Consider the following 18952-nt stretch of genomic DNA (forward strand, 5'->3'; position numbering starts at 1 on the left):
GTATAATTATAGTATAATTGTAAAAACATTCATAACATGCTTCACAAGTCTTTTTGCTGTGAAATCTTTACTGATTTTTATATAGTAAATGTAAGAATAGCTTTTATATTGTTAGTACATCAGGCTTTTGAAGGAGTGTTTACATGTTCATCTCTCAAACATCATTGTATTGCATTGCATAATATGTTTTGCCTTCCAATGAAAACTATAGAGAGCTTTGATCATAAAACTAAGCATTTAAATATTCTTACTAAGATATTATCAGGAGATACAGAGCGTTAAACTAATATTTTTGGGCATTTTATTTTAGTCTGCTAAACATGGGTTATAAAGATCTCATTGATTCACAAACTGCATATTTTTGCTCAGTTTAGGCCTGTGAATAAAACTGAGGTGTTTTTTTTTGTTTTGTTTTTCTCGAGTGTGAGCTCTATATTTTTTTTCATTTAAAAAATGAAAAAAAAATGAAACTTAGCTTGTGATAGAACAAACTTCACTTTAGAGCCATTTTAGCAGTGGCTTTTGATCAACTTGTGTCAAGTTATTTTTGTATGAAGATAACCCGTTTCAAACAAAATGGTTGCAAAAATCAGTCATAGGTAAAACTGAAACAGCCCTTATAGAACAGTTAAATTGCGTTAGACTGATTGTTTTCTTTTCACAGAAACAACAGCCCCATCCTGTAACTGTAACTTTTACAAAGAACTGTACATGAGCCACAGCCCTCAGTTTTAAATGTTGAAGAAGAATAAACTATAATTTCGGTTGAGCCACAATGATCATCTTCTTAGTTTTGGTTGGACTTAGGGTTGGACAAAAGTGGACAGGAATTTTTGTTAGGGAGAAGTCAGGGTCCACACACTTGGTATTTGACACTTTCTCTGCAGCCGTCACACCAACATGCTGACGCATACCTGAGTGAGATGTTTAAGGATGTTAAAATGTCTACTGTGCGTCTCATTTCCTCTTACCCTGTAGCGATGCTCTTTGTGAACGCTGCCTAAGAAGCACTGCATACACAGCACACAGGTTGGATCGGCCGCACACTCCCTGATAAGGAGAAAAAAAATATCAAATGTAAATTACTTATACAGAAGAATAGCAGCTGTCAAAACCCCAGTGAGCTGCCTACAAACAAACCATTTTCAGGTAGCATAGAGACACAAACTAAGGTTGTTAAAAATGTAAGGCTGCACAATATATATCGTTTTTGAAACGCACATGATTCTTGGATTAATCTCTCATTCTAGAATGATTAATTCTTTCCAAACAGAGCTACTGAAGTCATCTGGTGAAAATGTTTTCATATAGCAGAAAAACAAAATATTGCAATATAAGTTTTTTTCCAATATCGTGCAGTCCTAAAAAAATGGTATCAACATTATGCTGCCATCAAGATACTTAATTTGGCTGAATTCTAAGGCATCATTAAATTTCATTTAATTTCCTGTAGTATCAGAGAAAAATGTAGTCGCAAGTTGGTCTGCCAGTCGTGGGTCTTTCATGCAGAGATTCATGTGTTTGCATAATGATTCAAATGCGTTAATCACCAAATGTGTCTTTATAAAAGTTAACAATGTTGTTGCAGATGAAATATAATGTGGATAACATTGAATAAATATTTTTTCTTCAGGTTAGACACCGATTATTAATCACTCAAACCTCTATTCATGTTTGTTCTAATCAGATCCTCATCCAATGCGCAATGGGTTGTGGGTAATATTAGCTGTTGGAGTGTGCATATGGAGAATTATGCCAAATGGCCATTTTGTCAAGTATCCTCGTAAGAGCAGTCTTAAATGGGTTAAAGGTGCCCTAGATTGTTTTTTTACAAGATGTAATATAAGTCCTAGATGTCCCCTGAATGTGTCTGTGAAGTTTCAGCTCAAAATACCCCATAGATTTTTTTTAATTAATTTTTTTAACTGCCTATTTTGGGGCATCATTAACTATGCACTGATATTTTCAGCACGGCCCCTTTAAGAGATGCGCTTCCTCTGCCCCACGAGCTCTCGACTATAATACAGTGCATTTACAAAGTTCACACAGCTAATATAACCCTCAAATGGATCTTTACAAGATGTTCGTCATGCATGCTGTATGCATGCTTCGAATTATGTGAGTAAAGTATTTATTTAGATGGTTACGTTTGATTCTGTGTGAGTTTGAGGCTATGCTCTGTGGCTAAAGCTAACATTACACACTGTTGGGAGAGATTTATAAAGAATGAAGTTGTGTTTATGAATTATACAGACTGCAAGTGTTTAAAAATGAAAATAGCAACGACTCTCGTCTCCGTGAATACAGTAAGAAACGATGGTAACTTTAACCACATTTAACAGTATATTAGCAACATGCTAATGAAACATTTAGAAAGACAATTTACAAATATCACTAAAAATATCATGATATCATGGATCATGTCAGTTATTATTGCTCCATCTGCCATTTTTCGCTGTTGTTCTTGCTTCCTTACCTTGTCTGTGCACAGATCCAGCCGTTAATACTGCCTTTCCTTGTCTAATGCGTCGAATGGGCTGGCATTATGCAAATATTGGGGTTATACATATTAATGGTCCTGACTGTTACGTAACAGTCGGTGTTATGTTGAGATCCGAGTGTTTTCCGGAAGTCTTTTAAACAAATGAGATTTACATAAGGAGGAGGAAACAATGGGGTTTGAAACTCAATGTATGTCTTTTCCATGTACTGAACTCTTATTATTCAACTATGCCGAGATAAATTCAAATTCTGATTCTAGGGCACCTTTAAGTAACGTCTTAAATGAACTTAAAGAGTTGTGGGAAAATGAGATGCGAGTAAGTTGAATACGGAAGGCGTCCTGGCGGAAGCTAGATAGTTTACTTTATAATGTGTTAAATATGGATTTTTTTCTTACACAAATGCATCGATTCGCCTCAGAAAGCCTTTACTAACCTCCGGGAGCCATGTGGAGTAAGTTTATGATGGATGGAAGCACTTTCTTGAGTTTCATACTCGTTGGTCCCGTTCACTGCTATTATAAAGCTTGAATGCTCAGGATATTTATTAAAGGTGGAGTACGTAGAATTTGCAAGTTTGGAAGTTAGTCAGGCCGACACCAACAACAAATGTCTAACCAATCAGCATTTTGGGGGCATATGACGGTCAAAGAGACAGAATGAGCAAGAGGGAGATTTGAAAAAAAAAAAAAAAAAAAAAAAAAAAAAAAAAACTGCAGAACGAGAGATGGGACACAATACAAAAGAGCTCAAAAGTATATCATTGGAATGAAGGTTTTTGACTGGGGAAGCACTTTAGGACCCGCATTTATATTAGAAAAGCTTTCCAGCGCTGGAGAGAGCTAAGTGGGAAGGGCTGAAAACAGATGCGGAGGCTGCTTTGATTCCGCTTCTCATGTGAGTAACACTGGGTTTGCTGTGCTGCTGGTGACTAACAACAAACACTTGTTTGTATTTACTCTTGTATACTACACGAATATTTTTTGTGCTTCATTTTGTTGCGCATCAGCTGTGATAAACAGACATCCACGTGCATTGTGTTTAACAGTGGCCAGATAGTGAGAGTTTTGCAGTTAACCTACTGCACACTGATGCCCGCTAGAGAATGAGGTTTAGTGTCATTGTCAGAGCACTCGCCTTGCCTGCCAGCAGCGATCAGGCCGGAGTTCGAGACCGACTCGGAGCAGGGTGGTTAAGATTGGAAGCGGAGCAATGAAGAGAGGGGTGGGTTTGTTTGGGTTGATTTCAAATATCAACAATGTCCAACAGCGTTTTTCAAAATCTACTTATCCCACCTTTAATATAACTATATACCTAGGATGGCTTGAGGGTGACTAAAGCTTGGGGTAATTTTCATTTTAAAGTAAATAATCCTTTAAGTTGTTTCTACATTCATTTGGACAGAAACTGTGAAATTACAATACAGAAATATTAAAAACTCCAATGTTTATAATTGCAATTAATTACAGAAAAATGTGCGATTAGTTTTTATTTTTTTAACCAATTGACAGCACTAATTATTTACTGATAATCATTAACAGTATTAAAAATTATCTAATTTCATCTATTTCATATTTTTAATTTTCAAATAGTTAAATAAACAAAATAAGAGTTACAATTGTTTGGGTTCCTTGCCACTGTCGCCTCTGGCTTGCTTAGTTGAAGACATAATATATATAGCAATATTATTGATCTGATGATGGCATCACTGTTTTTTGTAGAAATGCTTTATAGATTAAATGTACACTTCATATTTGATGAACTTTACAGTTAATGAACAGAACTGAATCAACACAGAACTGAACTCAGCTGAACAGTGTCACTATTGTCTTCTTAGAACCACTTCAAAGTGGTGGTTCACCTTTTTTTTTTCCTAGGCTTGATTGTGTTTATGGGGCGCAGTTTAACATGTCATAATGCTTCGTTTAAAAAAAAAAGAAAAAAAAAAAAAGCTGTATTTTTCATATATTTTACCTTTATTCTACACCCTTTTCTAAAAACGCTCTGTTGAGTTCCTGGTTCTATGAAGCCCCTCCCTCAGAAATACACAATGGACTGAGATGGGTTAGCTGGCCCTGTGTATTGTGATTCGCTGTCCAGAATAAGTTGTCATGATTCACGTTGTCCGGAAAAGCCACGCCCTTACCATTATGGGCAAATGTCGCATGTGCTTCGGTCAAAGTCCAGTCTTTGCTTCGGAGGCAACGTAAATAATGGCGTCAATATTGACATATCAATTTGAGCCCGAATCAGAGCCAGATAGCAGTAATGATGAAGAGGGTCAAGCAGAACCTCTGCAAGCACGGCTTTTAATTGACGTTTATGAATGTTAAGTATTTTTGTTCGTATTTGTGTCAAAGTGTTTAGATATGCTGTCACTTGTAAATGTTACTGCTGCCCCATAGTGTTCTGATTAAAGCTGTGGCTGAATACATGACTGAGTAGTAGCATTTTTGTAAAGGTATCATTTAATTTATAGCATGAAAGAGCATGTGGGTAAACAAGCCGTAATGAAACAATGCTGTACACAGATAACAAAAACGCCAACAAACACCAACAGAAGTTCGCTGGTGTGATTACATAGAAGTTTGTAGGCATTTGTTGGAGAAGTATGAAATAGAATTTAGCTAACTGGCTAGCGAAGCCAAACCGCGTTGGTCTTTGTTTACATCCCAGAAACTATATAACTTTACAAAAAAAAAAAAAAAAAAAAAAAAAAAACATACTTACAGGTTGGGGCCCATAAACTTAAGCTTCTGCTTTTAAAGTGGAAACTGCTCCATCTTTCAGTAATAGCCTTTGTGCAAATCCAGCATTGAACTCGTGTAGATTTTGGAAGCTGTCTTCCATAAAATGTGCAGCACAGACAGCTAAATTAGCATTATAATTGTCAGGAACAGAATTAAACAAATTTTAAACATTGTTCCCGAAGTCCAGTGTCCTTATGAAGACAACTTGTATGGCCTCGCGCACTTTGTTGCGTGCTCCCGTGGGCAGTGTCTATATTAATTGCAGGGTTTATGATGTCACCAACCCGGGAAGAAGCTCGTTGTAGTCCAAACCGGTCGTAATTGTAGGCATTAAACTGACATAACTTTAAAAGACAATATCTCTGTTTGCACTGAACTTTCAGCGCTGTAACTTTGAAGATACTGTTTATGCTCAAGCAGCAACATTACACACTAACTAAAGATAAAAAAGTGAAATCGCAATGAACCACCCCTTTAAGAGCAGAACTGAACTCTGTTTGCATCATTGAATCATAATTTTCCTGTTATCACTGTAAAGCTGCTTTGAAAATCTATATTGTTTAAAGCACTATAAAAAAATAAAGGTGACTTGACTTGAGCACACTGATTTTACTCACAAATTCTTACGTACACACTATTAGTGTATGGGACCCAAATAAAAAAAATAATAAATAAATGAAATAATCACCCTTTTCATTTCAAAATCACTTCAGAGCAAACATCAAAACAGGATTTATTGAATATTGTGTAAAGGCTGAAAAATCATCAATTTATAAACACTATATAATTGTTCTTGTTTATCACCCAGCCCTACTTACTGTCAATTGAGAGCATTTCAAAACATTCACTTATGAAGCTCCATTGGCTGCACAGGTTGACAGCAAAGCAGATCACTAGGGTTTGGATCAGAGCCAGTACCATATTACATGACAGGACTGTAAAAAGATCAGCATAAATTTTATAGGATGCAAGATTTTTTTCACACACCATTCACATCTGCCAGATCAGATTCCAATCTCATAAAACCAGCATAATAATGCGTTGGGGATATGTGTGAGCCCTTTCATTTGTTTCTCAAAGAAACAGAGTATACAACAGTATACACTCCAGTCACCTCCAGCCTCTTAGCCGGCTTACAGTGATTTTGCCTAAAGGACTTAACCTAACAGCAACCTGACCTAATTCAGCCAAGACTTCCACGTCTGTGAGAACACAGTGACCTACACCACCCTAGGTCAGACGGGATAGACCACAACAACTTCAGCATCTCAACAGCATACATGCATGGCTTAGGACATGTATGGGAAAAATAAATAAATGCATTTTGACAGACAACTTACTAAATCGTCTGTCTAGGCAATGGACAGTGAGCAGCTCACTGGGTTGTGAAAGATGATCACTGTTAGTGCTTTTGACATCAAACGAATTGAGAATCATTGTGGGTGCAGACAAGATGAGAATCAACATCCTCCTTTGGGTGGATCAGAAAGAGATGATGAAGTTTTGACAGTACCTGCAGGAATACGTTGGCTCTCCCACTTTAAACACATGGCCACAGAGCTGTGAGGGCTGGTTGTTCTGCTCCAGCTTGGCCAATCCCACGGACGGGTCTTCCCCGCACAGGTACCACTCCAGCGGGCCCTGAAGCAGCAGCTGAGCCAGCAGCTCCTCATTCTGGGGGTTCAGGTTGGGGCCCAGGCAGTAGATCTTGGGGACGTAGCAGGCCAAGTGCTGGTAAACTTCTTTGGGCAGGTTGCTCACCAGTAGCCATTTCTGTGGACAGATGGGTAAAATATTACTCACAGAAAAATGGCAAGTTAAACTGATCAGGTGGACAAAGGTCAGGCTTGAAAAAGGAACACTAGTGGTCAGTCTTTGATTGCATTGCTTGCCTTCACTTTTTTATATCTGCATGACCTTACTGGACAGGCAGTTTTTTAAAAACATTTCTCAACAAAAAGTTTATTTTCATGCAAGTACTAAGCTGAACACAACGCGAGGTGTGTGATTACTAGGATTGGGTACTGATTCTGAACTCTGTATTTTTAAGGGCACCAACCGAATTACATCTGTACTACCGAGTACCGATTCACATTAAAGCAATCGGTGCCAAATTTCGGTATCTGTACCTGAGAACACTTCTGGGCGCAAGAGTAGGGCTGCAACAACTATTCGATAAAATCGTTAATAATCGATAATGAAAATCAACGATTCTCATTATCGATTAGTTGGCTCTGCCCACCATGCACAGAAAACTTCTGCCAGTCGCGTCAAATTACAGCACTGAATAACGCATTTCTATGGACAAAAATGCATATAAAAATAGTGGAGGAAACAGATTGATCTTCGGCGGGAAAGGTGCGTGATCCAAGCTTCCCAAAACATGAGAATTCTTTATTTTAAGCTTCAAGCTAATGCATTAGCGTAATGGCTTGCCCTGCCAGGCACTTTGACAAATGCATGTGCGTCCTCAACGCTAAACGTTCATTCTACGGCTATATCCTTATCTGTAAATGTTACAAATTCACGCGAGCATTTCCATTTTGCATAAATGTTCATCCTGACAGTCTGCATTAAACTTCAAACTTTACTGAATGAGCACCAGCGCGCGCACCCGCATCAGACAGACGGGACGCTGTAGATGACAGGGATATTCAGTGCAAAAATATTCATTTTGCTGAAAAATCTGTTTAAAGTTAAATTCAGATTTAAAAGTCAACATGTCATTTAAGTATTTTATGAGAGTAGCAACTGTAAAGGGATAACATGTAATTAAATATAAATGTAACGCCCGTTTCACACTGCAAGCGTGAGCGTCACGTGAACAGCAGCTGCAGAGACGCGCGAGTATTTCACACTGCAAGCGTTTGTACAGCGTCACAGCAGTGGCTCGAAGCTACATATAAAGTGAGCATTTCTTTACAAAGACAGCTATAAATTAGTTTTTATAAGTTGGTCATTTATAAACTTGAGTCTTGAAAGTTTGTTAACATGGGGAGGTGTACAACATTCTCATATAAACGTAATAAAATAAATAAAAATAAATAAATAAATAAAAGCCTCGTGTTATCCATTGCTGCACACGAATGAGGTAAGCTTTGTGTTTGACATCATCTGCCGCGTGCACGTTTACAAGACAGCAAACTTGGCGAAGTTCTGGTTAGTTTACTTTAGTTTTTATAATACACCATACTTAAACCCAAACTGAATACAGGCATGAAAACGGGTCAGGGGTGAAAAGGTGAGAATGATATTATCCCTCTAGGGGGGTCCGGGGGCATGCATCAAGCTGTAGCTAACGTTAGCTAAGTCTATGTCAACAGAGCTCCTTTGTAACTTAACTTAGATATACCAGAAAATATTAAAATTATTGAAACCATCCATTGGGACTCATTTTCAGCCCTGCAGTTTCATGCCTTAGACCGGCCCAATTTAATTCACGACTGACTTTATTTAAAATAATGTAATTAAAACCTCAGTATACAAGTCTGCAATAGTGCACTGTTCTCTACAACCTTGTAAATAATTGTATTTTTCAAAAATATCTTCAAATACCCATGACAGTACAAATGATAGTACAAAAATTGCTAAAATTTGATATCAAGTTATTTTTATAGCTATAATAATGATTTTGTAATGTGAACCATTGATTAATTCTCTAGCCATCTAGTGTCTGTAGTTAAAAATTCATGTTATTTTAATTTTAATTTAATTAAGTGTTTGCTCTCCAGTAGATGGCAGTAATCGTCCACTAAACCCAGGCACATTTTTCATGTCTATCACTACGAAAAAAATTTAGAAATGTAGATCTTGTGGATCTAAGTGGATTTAACATAAAATTTTGCTATTTTATATAAATGTATATACTTAAATTATTACAAATTGGGGCAAATAAATAAAACAAAATACCATAAATCCTACAAAATTGCACAACTTTACAGTAAAATATTAAGGTAGGCTATTACGTTTGTTTAAAAAAAAAGTTACATGTTACAAAATCACATTTTACTCTCTGGTTAAGCTAGTTGGACAGAAAAATGAATATCGTTGGCCAATGTGTAATAGCATAGCAAGCAACATAACATAAGTGATAGGCCATATTTTATTATTTGCCTACTGTTATTACGATATGAGTAAGCTGCATACATGCCTTTATATTTTGCATGTTTTCCCCTCTTCCTTTTTATTTATTTACGTTACTTAAATCGGCCTCCGGTGGCTTAGACCTTTTGCCTCACCATAATTTATTGTTGATTTAGAACTTGTCTCGCTGTCCCTACAGACGTCACCTCATCCCTTCTTCTTATACTTTTGAGTGAGTTGTCTTCTCCGAGCGCACACTCCGAGTCCCTCCCGACCAGGTTAATTTACCCACCGAGTGACATGATATCATTGACGTTGCGTGCAAATTAATGGTAAAAACCCGATCACGCATTCGTTTGTTTGATTGTTTGTTTGTTTTTTCTTGCGCGGGTGCCCCGTGCCGCCCTGGGCCATCCAGGCCTAAATCCGTCACTGAATGTTTTTTATTTTTATAACGTCCACAGTTTCTAGAGCATCCATATTTCAACCCGGTGCCATGACAACACCGGCCCTCGCGGCCAAATAAACAGACCGGCCCACCGGGAATTCTTCCGGTGCTCCCGATTAGCCAATCCGGGTCTGAAACCATCACTCACCAAATTCAGTCAGGTAAATTGCCGAGGCCAGGCATGCTTTCAGCTTCTGATGGTGGTCTGCACTGATGACGCAAGGCCCTTCGCGTTAACATTTCCATGCACTCGCGCTCCCTTCTGGCACGCGCACCTGTTCGCAGTTCACTGAATATGAATATCGAATCTACACGATTCACGTAGGTCACCTATTTTGGTTTCAAAACGGCGAATTTCACCGAAAGGTGAGGGATTTTCATGCCTGTGAATTATTAAAAACAAGTTTAAATGGGTAAATCTTGTATAATTATTTTTGATTCTTAATTTTCTTTTCTGTCATACTCAAACACATTAGACATGCTTATTCTGTGCATTTTGAACACTTTTTGTGTGAAATTATATTTATTTTGTCCATAAAAACTGTGCTTTCATTTTAATTGAGCGGCAGCAGCGCAACAAAAATAGACTCGGCGCCGAAACCCCCGCTTCACGGCTGCTTATGCGACGCTCCTGCTGCATGTGTGAATGCATCCGTTGGTTAACATGCACGCCGAAAAAAATACGCTCTGCTTACGCTTGCAGTGTGAACCCGGCCTAACACATTTCTTATAGCTTATTTATAGGATAAAGAAATGACAGTAAGAGGTGATTGTGTCCAGAGTGAATGTGTGAGTTCCTGTAAAACATTTATCTTGCCTGTTGGTTAACACTGAGTTTGTGTTTTTCTTTACTATCTTTATTACTATCTTAATCTGTAATGTAGAGATTTACACTATATTCACTATACAGTGCTTAAATTTATTAGACCACCGCCACTCAATGTATGGTTTGTGCCACAGCTGTCCTAAACTATCAGTATTGGTGATTACTAAAATCATTTTTCATGTTTTTGTAATGGTTAATCCACCAGTGTGTGTAAGCTCTTTTGTCACAGCTTTCTAACACTACAATATAATTATTGCGGTTACCCATGAATTTTCGATTTTACTGTTTTACAAGAAAGGAAGGAAAAAAGTAAAGTACTTTTGGGTATTATGTGTGAATAATGACTATTTAGCTGTTTCAGTTTGTTATTTACCTAATAAATGGCAATAACAATATTTAGTTTTAAACAAGTTTTTAATTGATTCCTAAAATATGTGCGTTCTCTCTTTATTATGACAGGTAGTCTAAAAAATTAAGGACTGTATGTTTTCATAGCATTCAATTGGCACATTTGTTTAAAGTAAATTGGGCAGGATTGCAATAGTGCGTTTTTTGTCAATAAAATAAAAATAAATAAAATTAGGATTTTTATCTGATTCACTGAATAATCAGCTAAATAATCGATTATGAAAATAATCGTCAGTTGCAGCCCTACGCAAGAATAAGGTATGTTAGAGAAAGAGAGAGAGACTAGAGATCGACCGATATATCGATTTACCAATATTTTCCCCGATATAAGCCTTTTACCATAATCGGATATTGGTTTTGAAATATCAGATTTACCAATAAACGCCGCCATCTTGTGGGTGTTTTGAGAATTGTGTGCAGGATCGCCATTACAGCGCATCTGAGGGGAGACGAGACAACGGCGTGCACAGGTAAAGTATACTTACCTGCTTTGCTGTAATTAGTAAACTTTATTTAACATAACAGCCATTAATGCACAAATTAGATGTGTTACATAAATGCCTGAAATGAGCTAGTTTATGCAGTCTCTAAGAAATAAGAGACAAGCTCACAGAGTCACGTAAGATAAACCGTCATGTCCTGTCCCAATAAAGATATAATTTTGCATGAATTAAATAATACAGCCATGAATGAGCACATGTTGGAAATAAAAGCGCTGAATTTAACTCTCTCTCTCTGTTGTCTGTGCTCATCATTAGTCTCGTGAAGTCGTCTGCATTTTGCTCTTCACTCAATGGGTTGATGCCCGACCACCGCATGTAACTTTTAACAAGATTCACTTGTTTAAAACACAGTTCTTATATAAACATTTACTATAACCATTAAGTCACTAATAAAAATCCAAGTAAATGCAACTCTATGGAAATTAATTATTTATTATCTCCGCGAGCGATCACGGTTTGAGTATAGTTCTGTGTAAATGCATAGATAAACAGCGCTTTGTCAGCAGATATTTCATAATCTAGAACGACAAAAACATTATTAATAATTCTGATATAACATACCAGTTGAGAAATGCAATAAAATACTTTTTGTTCGTTATATTCCAATATTCCAGAGAATATTATTCAGTTTTTTAACATTATCCAGTGAATTATTCTTCACTCTTTAGCCTATTAAACAGCTTATAAATCTACTAAAACTGTAGTTTAAAATGAAGCATTACATTTCTGCAAAGTTGATATGACTCCTGTCTTTCATTTATTTTCTCCATTTGAAAACATTAGACATTCTACATTTATTTTGCTTATTGTTAACATTAGTGTTGCTGCTGATGCTTTTTATAAATAAAATTACTATTGTAAAATGAAGATTAAAATAAAAGACTACTAATTTTCAACAAAAAAATTTATTAACAGTGCACTTTTTTATTTTTTTCACTTTTAGACCACTCTATTTATTGGTGTATAAATAAGATTTGTTTTGTTTTCTATGCAAGGAGGGAGTGATTGTTATAAATAAAATGGTTTGTTCAGCTCAGTGGTGTTGTAATCATGTCAGTATAACAGTAAATAAATATTGGTTATCGGGCACATAAACACACAAATTATCTGTATCGCTTCTAAAAAATTTTTTTTAAAAATCGATATCGGTCGATCACTAAGACAGATCATGCAACGTCACCCCTGCAACTTCAAACACAACACACAGGGCAATGGCTAAACGGTGTGGCTAAAAGTGTGGTTACATTTCACAAAACTAGATGCAGACTGAGACAACGCTATTTGAAATATGTCCATAAAAACTTGAAACGCGCTTACACTAGTCCGTATGATCTATGATGCACATTGCGAGCATTTTTTTATATAAAAATTTATATATATATATATATATATATATATATATATATATATATATATATATATATATATATATATATATATATATATATATATATATATATATATATATATATTTTTTTTTTTTTTTTTTTTTTTTTTTTTTAATTGAAAGAATTTTTTTTTTCATTAAAATAAATGTTTTTGTTATTATACAGAGAGCAAAGCACTGAAAAAAGTAACGGTGAACAGTACCAAATGTGAAAATGTGAACAGTACCAAACCCTAGTGGTTACAAGTGCACAATTCTGGATAAATTGAGAATCACTATTTTTTTTTTTTGGTTTCAAACAACTTTTGTTTTAGACAACTAAGGTTCTGACAAAATATTAATTGCTGCAGTGACAGTCTATTTAAAATGTTATCTGTTATCTAATAAATCTGAAATGTTACTAGACCTGTTAAGATAACTACTTTTTGTTGTGCGATATATTGTTCCAGAAATAATTGCGATAAACAATATTATTGTCATTTTAAGACCATTTTAAGCCACTGAATATATGATCATACTATAACAGCATAATAATGCACATATGCCTACACACTTTCAAATGACAACAATCATTTAATTCTTCAGATCATGGAAATGAAGGATCAAAAAATATAATATCCTAAATAAATGAATAAATGGTAAATATTTTCTAAAAAAGTGCAAAGTAACAAATAAAAAATAAAAAATGCAAATGCACAAAAGGCACTATGGAGATTTTCCATTTACAGATTTTTCCCTGACCTCCTTTTAAAAGCAAGGGTGTACTACTGCTGAAAACACAAACAAATTAGCAGTCAGATGTCCGTATGAACAAAGACATTTACATTTGCACCAGAACAGTGGATTGCGGCTTTGAAATCGAAAGCATTCAGACTTGTTCTTCCAAACTGTCTGTAGCTGTCAGGAAAACACTATAACGGCTCAAATAATGCCTTTTTTCACCTGTCGATGACTGCTCTGTGTAGGAACCGCAGATGAGCATGATCGGCAAAACGTTGGTGACATTCATTATCATGTAAGCATAATGGGCGATATATTATGTCACCAAAAATTATTGAGGTCATGTACATATATTGCGCAATCAGTCGATATATTGATTATTGCGACAGGCCTAGTTACTTGGTTTGAATAAATAAATTATGTTCGCTGATCAATGTTTATATGGGAGTAAATGCCTAAATTAAATCTGTTCATCATATAAAGTGATCGAGTCTCTTCAGAAAATTTGGACTAAACCACTCGATTCATATGGATTAGATTTACGATCTCATTATGAGCTTTCTGAAGCATCAAAGTTTAAATTGTGTAGCCGTCAATGGTGAGATAGAAAGCGCTCAGATTTCATCAAAAATATCTTAATGTTCTGAAGATGAACGAAGGTCTTACGGATGTAGAACGACATGAGGGTGAGTAATTAATGACAAATTTAATTTTTGGGTGAACTAACCCTTTAAAGGTGCTAGGGCTGCAACAACGAATCGATAAAATTGATAAAATTCGATTATTAAAAGAGTTGGCAACGAATTTCATTATCGATTCGTTGTGTCGTGCGACTATTACGCCTCTCAATAAGACGCAGAGAGTTTGAGTATAAAAAAGCGCGGTTGAGCGCGAAGCAGAGCGGAGCAAAAATAAATAAATAAACAGCAGAGCGGAGGTAGAGGAAAGACCATCGGAGAGTAAGCAAGTTTGTGAATATTTTTAATAAACAAGGAAAAACAAAATAATAGCGATCCATCTGTCATTCAGTGTTATTGTGGCTGCGTTCAGCACTCGTGACACGCAAGACGCGTCGCTATAGAAACATTAAAGGCAAACGTTCTAAAATAACGGTCGCCTTAAAACTCACTCTGGGGGGACAGTTAGAATATTTTAAACTCACGCTCGAAAGGGTTAATATTAATCAAACAACAAAAGACAGAGAAAATCACTCACTGCTCTTTAGCTTTAATAAGGATTTATTATATATTAATTATATTTAATCCATAAGGAATGTTGTATGCAAGTTGTTATAAAGAATGCATATATCATTCGTTGAAAAGAAGACATTGTGTTCTTCTTTAGGAGAAGTGGTTTTATTTAATTATAAGATAATATTTTTTTTATGTCCCAGCAGTTAAGTCTGTGTCTGTATTGCATGTTCAAATTTTAATATTATTCATATTAATAGGTTAATACAGTAGATGTTTTCTCCAGGAGTATATAATGGGTTTGGAAATTTTAGAGAAATTCTTAATGCATTACAATTTAACTAAACCTGTTAGATTCAGTCAACTAAAATCTTGTGATATTTAGTCAACTACTAAAACAATTCAAATGACTAAAACATGATTAAAACTGAATGGCATTTTAGTCAAAAGACTATGACCACAACTAAATAAAAATTTGCTGTCATAATTAACACTGATATGTTGTCATGTATTTATTCTGTGCTTTGTCCCATATCGGTTATTGTTGACAAATATATGTTTAGTGTAGAGAAGAACCGTTCAAAAAAATCCTGTTAAGTTTACTGATTTTTATTTTTCTTTATTTAAAAAAAAAAGATGTATTGTTCTGACAGCTCAGGTCCCTTTAAACAAAAATATACATCTTTTTGTGCACTTTATTTAAAAAAAAAAAAAAAAAACTATATATTTGGCAGATGTAAAGCATACATGTGTATGTTTTTTTTGTGTTAGTTCATTTGTTTTTTGTTTTTTATTACTTTAACAGCTCAGGAATGTTAAAAGAGCAACCTGTTTTTGCACGTTCTGAGGATTTTTTGCACTGTCAGTTCTGTTTTTGAATAAAAGGTTGGAAATTAATGTTCCCCCCCCCCCCGATTCATCGATTAATCGTAAAAATAATCGACAGATTAATCGATTATTGAAATAATCATTAGTTGCAGCCCTAAAAGGTACTACTGAATAGGGTTGACAGTGATAACCATAGCAATGGATGGAACAAAACAATCTGATATTGTATGTCAAATGATCTGTACATTAAGTCTTTGAGTGTAAATGTAAAATAACAGACCTCTCACTTTTTATGTAATATGTTACTTTGTTGTTCATTGTATTTCTAACTTTCAAATCCGTCACTCAGTGACTAAAGACTTTTACATATAAAATTGTTCTAAGCACTTTGTTTTATAAATTATCCTGATAGTAAAGTTTTTAGTTTTTATTTCATGAATAAATTGGATAAGTTAATATTACAAACCGTTTCTTTGCATTTATTGCCCGTACCGGGCTCACAGTTCACATGGGTAGAGTACTTTGTGCTGTGTGTGTGGATGAACGTGTTCATCAGCCATTTTTGACCCAGGAAAAACCCTGAAGCTCAGTGAAAACATTCCTGAAAGATGGCAGGTAACTTAAGACAAATTAAGAAAAGAAATTTGCTGCCGATGTAGAGTGTACCAAACTGGTTATTTTAGTTAAGATGCATGCATTAGAAGACAGCCATAGGAAGCTCACTAGGTTTTGTAACTACAGTGTGCAGTTTTGACATCATTTGTTCCTGAAGAAAATACTGTAACAACCTAGCTGATGTCCAACAGCAGCTATGTGCCTCAATCACATGCTAAAAGGAAATACAGGGATTACATATGCACAGTAAGCGGAACTTGGCAGTCTCTGTAACTGTCTTACATCGACCTACTAACCTGGATTTAGTGCTAGAGCATATAGCCAAACAATCCAGCATGTCTTTTCAGACAATTCACCATTCATGAGCTGATTTGAGATTGGCAATTAGATTGTAGTTTTATCAGTAAAGGCCTATATTGAAAAATTATCCATGTTTTTCATGCACATGGTGTCTAATAGAGTCTAATATAGCCAGGATAATGTGCACTGCTCTTTCAGTCTATCAGACAATACAAACCACAGCAAATTGAGGTCTTGCATGTGGTTTTAAATAACCACCATCTGTGCTACTTTGTAAAAACAAACCTACTTATGTTTACAAGATAGATCTGACATGGAAATATAGTGGCTAAGGCAATATGCAAAACGAAAAACAAACATGTAACTGGAATATCTAAATAATTTAATGTTTAGTTTGTAAACCACATCATTCTTCAACACCTGCTATTCAGTGAAAGAATCCAGAAATACAGCTCAAACTAATGTTTTTACAGGAATGGAGAAAAACTGCACAAATAGCCAAGCTCAGATTGGACATTTCCTTGTCTAAATGAATGTAAACAGTGTATCAAGAGAGCTGTCCGTGAAACAGTGTTAATAACAGCACAAACCGCATGACGTAAAGATAATGAACAAAGCAGCCAATGTTGTTTTTATCCAACTCTTGACAGACCTCTGTAAAAGCTGATTTCTTTGTAAGCAAAGCCATACGTTAAAACGCCAAATTCGAGATATGAACGCATTTATTATTTGTACATATATTACAAAAAACACGTGTGTAAACGGAGTGTCAAGTGCGTGTTTTGGAGCTTGAGGTGTACAAATTTCACAGGCTAGCTGTTAGCGCGTTAGCAGGACAACACTGAGCAAAACAACCCGAGATGAGGAGCGAGAAAAAACTGAAAATTCATCGCCCTCGCATCGATTTCCGCAACCAAATATATATAATTGATCAGGATAGACAATTTACAGAGTCTTTATAAAACTGTCGCCTACCGCAGCGGTGTCCTTTGCGGAGAAATTGAGGAATTCGCTACACAGAGCGGACGGAGCATCACGATCGGTCTCGGCCGCCGCCATCTTTACTTCAGTGACCACAGCAGCAGCAGTGAGGGAAGCGGAAATCAGCCGCTGTCCTACTTCCGTCAAAGAGCTGGAAAACTTTTCAGCTGACTAATGGAAAAGTCCCTGGTGTTGCCTTGGTGATAAGTCACAATAGTAGCCACTCCCTTTCACGTTTCACCAAAGCATATGGTGCTCCCAAAGAAATTGGTTACGTAAAAACGAGTTGTCCTTCCAAACACTGTGTGCTGTTATTTCTCTTGTAAACTTCCTGCATTTAAAGTTTCACATAGGAGCTCATGACGTGAAGGCTGTTCTAGTGCATTTTGGAAGAAAAAACAAAACAATGTGCAGTTATTTTTCAATCAGCAACAGCTCATAGTGATCTATCAATGATGTCAAACCTGGCATGACATCACATTTTTGAATCTGAACACAGCAAGATTATCAGTGGACAGCCTATGAATAATAATTACATTTTATTTATGTTCCTCCTGATGAAATATTATAATAATTTAAAATAACTAATATTTAAAATAATATATTTATAATAATAATAATTTATTCCTGTGATCAAAGCTGAATTTTCAGCATCATTACTCCAGTCTTCAGTGTCACATGATCCTTCAGAAATCATTCTAATATGCTGATTTGCTGATCAAGAAACAGGACATTAAAACAATAATATCTCAGTCTAAACCTAAAATAATATATATCATTTGAAAGCTTACAAATTGTAGTTTTTATGTGGTTACCAATGGAGCCTGGATGGTTTATGGTGGAAAAGTTTGGTACTGTGCCCAAACAAAATCTTACTGAAAGCTCAATTTTTGAGATATCAACCTAAAATTTGAAACACAACTTGATTAGGTTTTAGATTTTGGCTTTGATTTTCTTGCAGTTTAAGAGTAAAACAGTTATGTAAAATATATATTTTATATAAATGATAAGAAATCATTTTTTTTACATTTTACATTTTCCTACACTAAAACTTCCATAACTATTTTGTTTTTTATTTCACTTTCATATTTTTTATTTCACTTCTAAAATAATTTGCCAAATGTCCCCTTTATTAGGAGGACAAACTTAAGTCTGTGCTCAAAAGTATTTAAGATTTAAAACAATTGGGGACTGTTCCCTAAAAATGGGAGTGACAGTTAAGGGGTTAAAGGGTTAGTTCACCCAAAAATGAAAATTCTGTCATTTATTACTTACCCTCATGCCGTTCCACACCCGTAAGACCTTCATTAATCTTCAGAACACAAATTAAGATATTTTAGGTGAAATCCGATGGCTCAGTGAGGCCTGCATAGCCAGCAATGGCATTTCCTCTCTCAAGATCCATTAATGTA

The 18952-nt window shown here is 35.6% G+C and overlaps 1 protein-coding gene across 3 annotated transcripts in view; it reads right to left on the reverse strand.

Annotated features, from left to right (window-relative positions):
- Positions 1 to 17876, reverse strand: part of ubr2 (ubiquitin protein ligase E3 component n-recognin 2) — a 49977-nt gene extending 32101 nt beyond the window's left edge. For 2 of the 3 annotated variants that reach the window (XM_048205861.1, XM_048205862.1), the window contains exons 1-3: positions 17535 to 17869; positions 6765 to 7024; positions 972 to 1050 (exon numbers count right to left, since the gene is read on the reverse strand). In XM_048205861.1, coding sequence (XP_048061818.1) covers positions 972 to 1050; positions 6765 to 7024; positions 17535 to 17618 — 423 coding nt within the window. In that variant the 5' untranslated portion in view covers positions 17619 to 17869. Of the gene's footprint in view, positions 1 to 971; positions 1051 to 6764; positions 7025 to 17534 lie in introns of all 3 variants that reach the window. The other variant, XM_048205863.1, reaches the window with a different exon arrangement.
- Between the last annotated feature and the right edge of the window lie 1076 nt (positions 17877 to 18952).

The sequence above is a fragment of the Megalobrama amblycephala genome, linkage group LG10 (assembly GCF_018812025.1).
Source record: "Megalobrama amblycephala isolate DHTTF-2021 linkage group LG10, ASM1881202v1, whole genome shotgun sequence".
Classification (NCBI taxonomy): Eukaryota; Metazoa; Chordata; class Actinopteri; order Cypriniformes; family Xenocyprididae; genus Megalobrama; species Megalobrama amblycephala.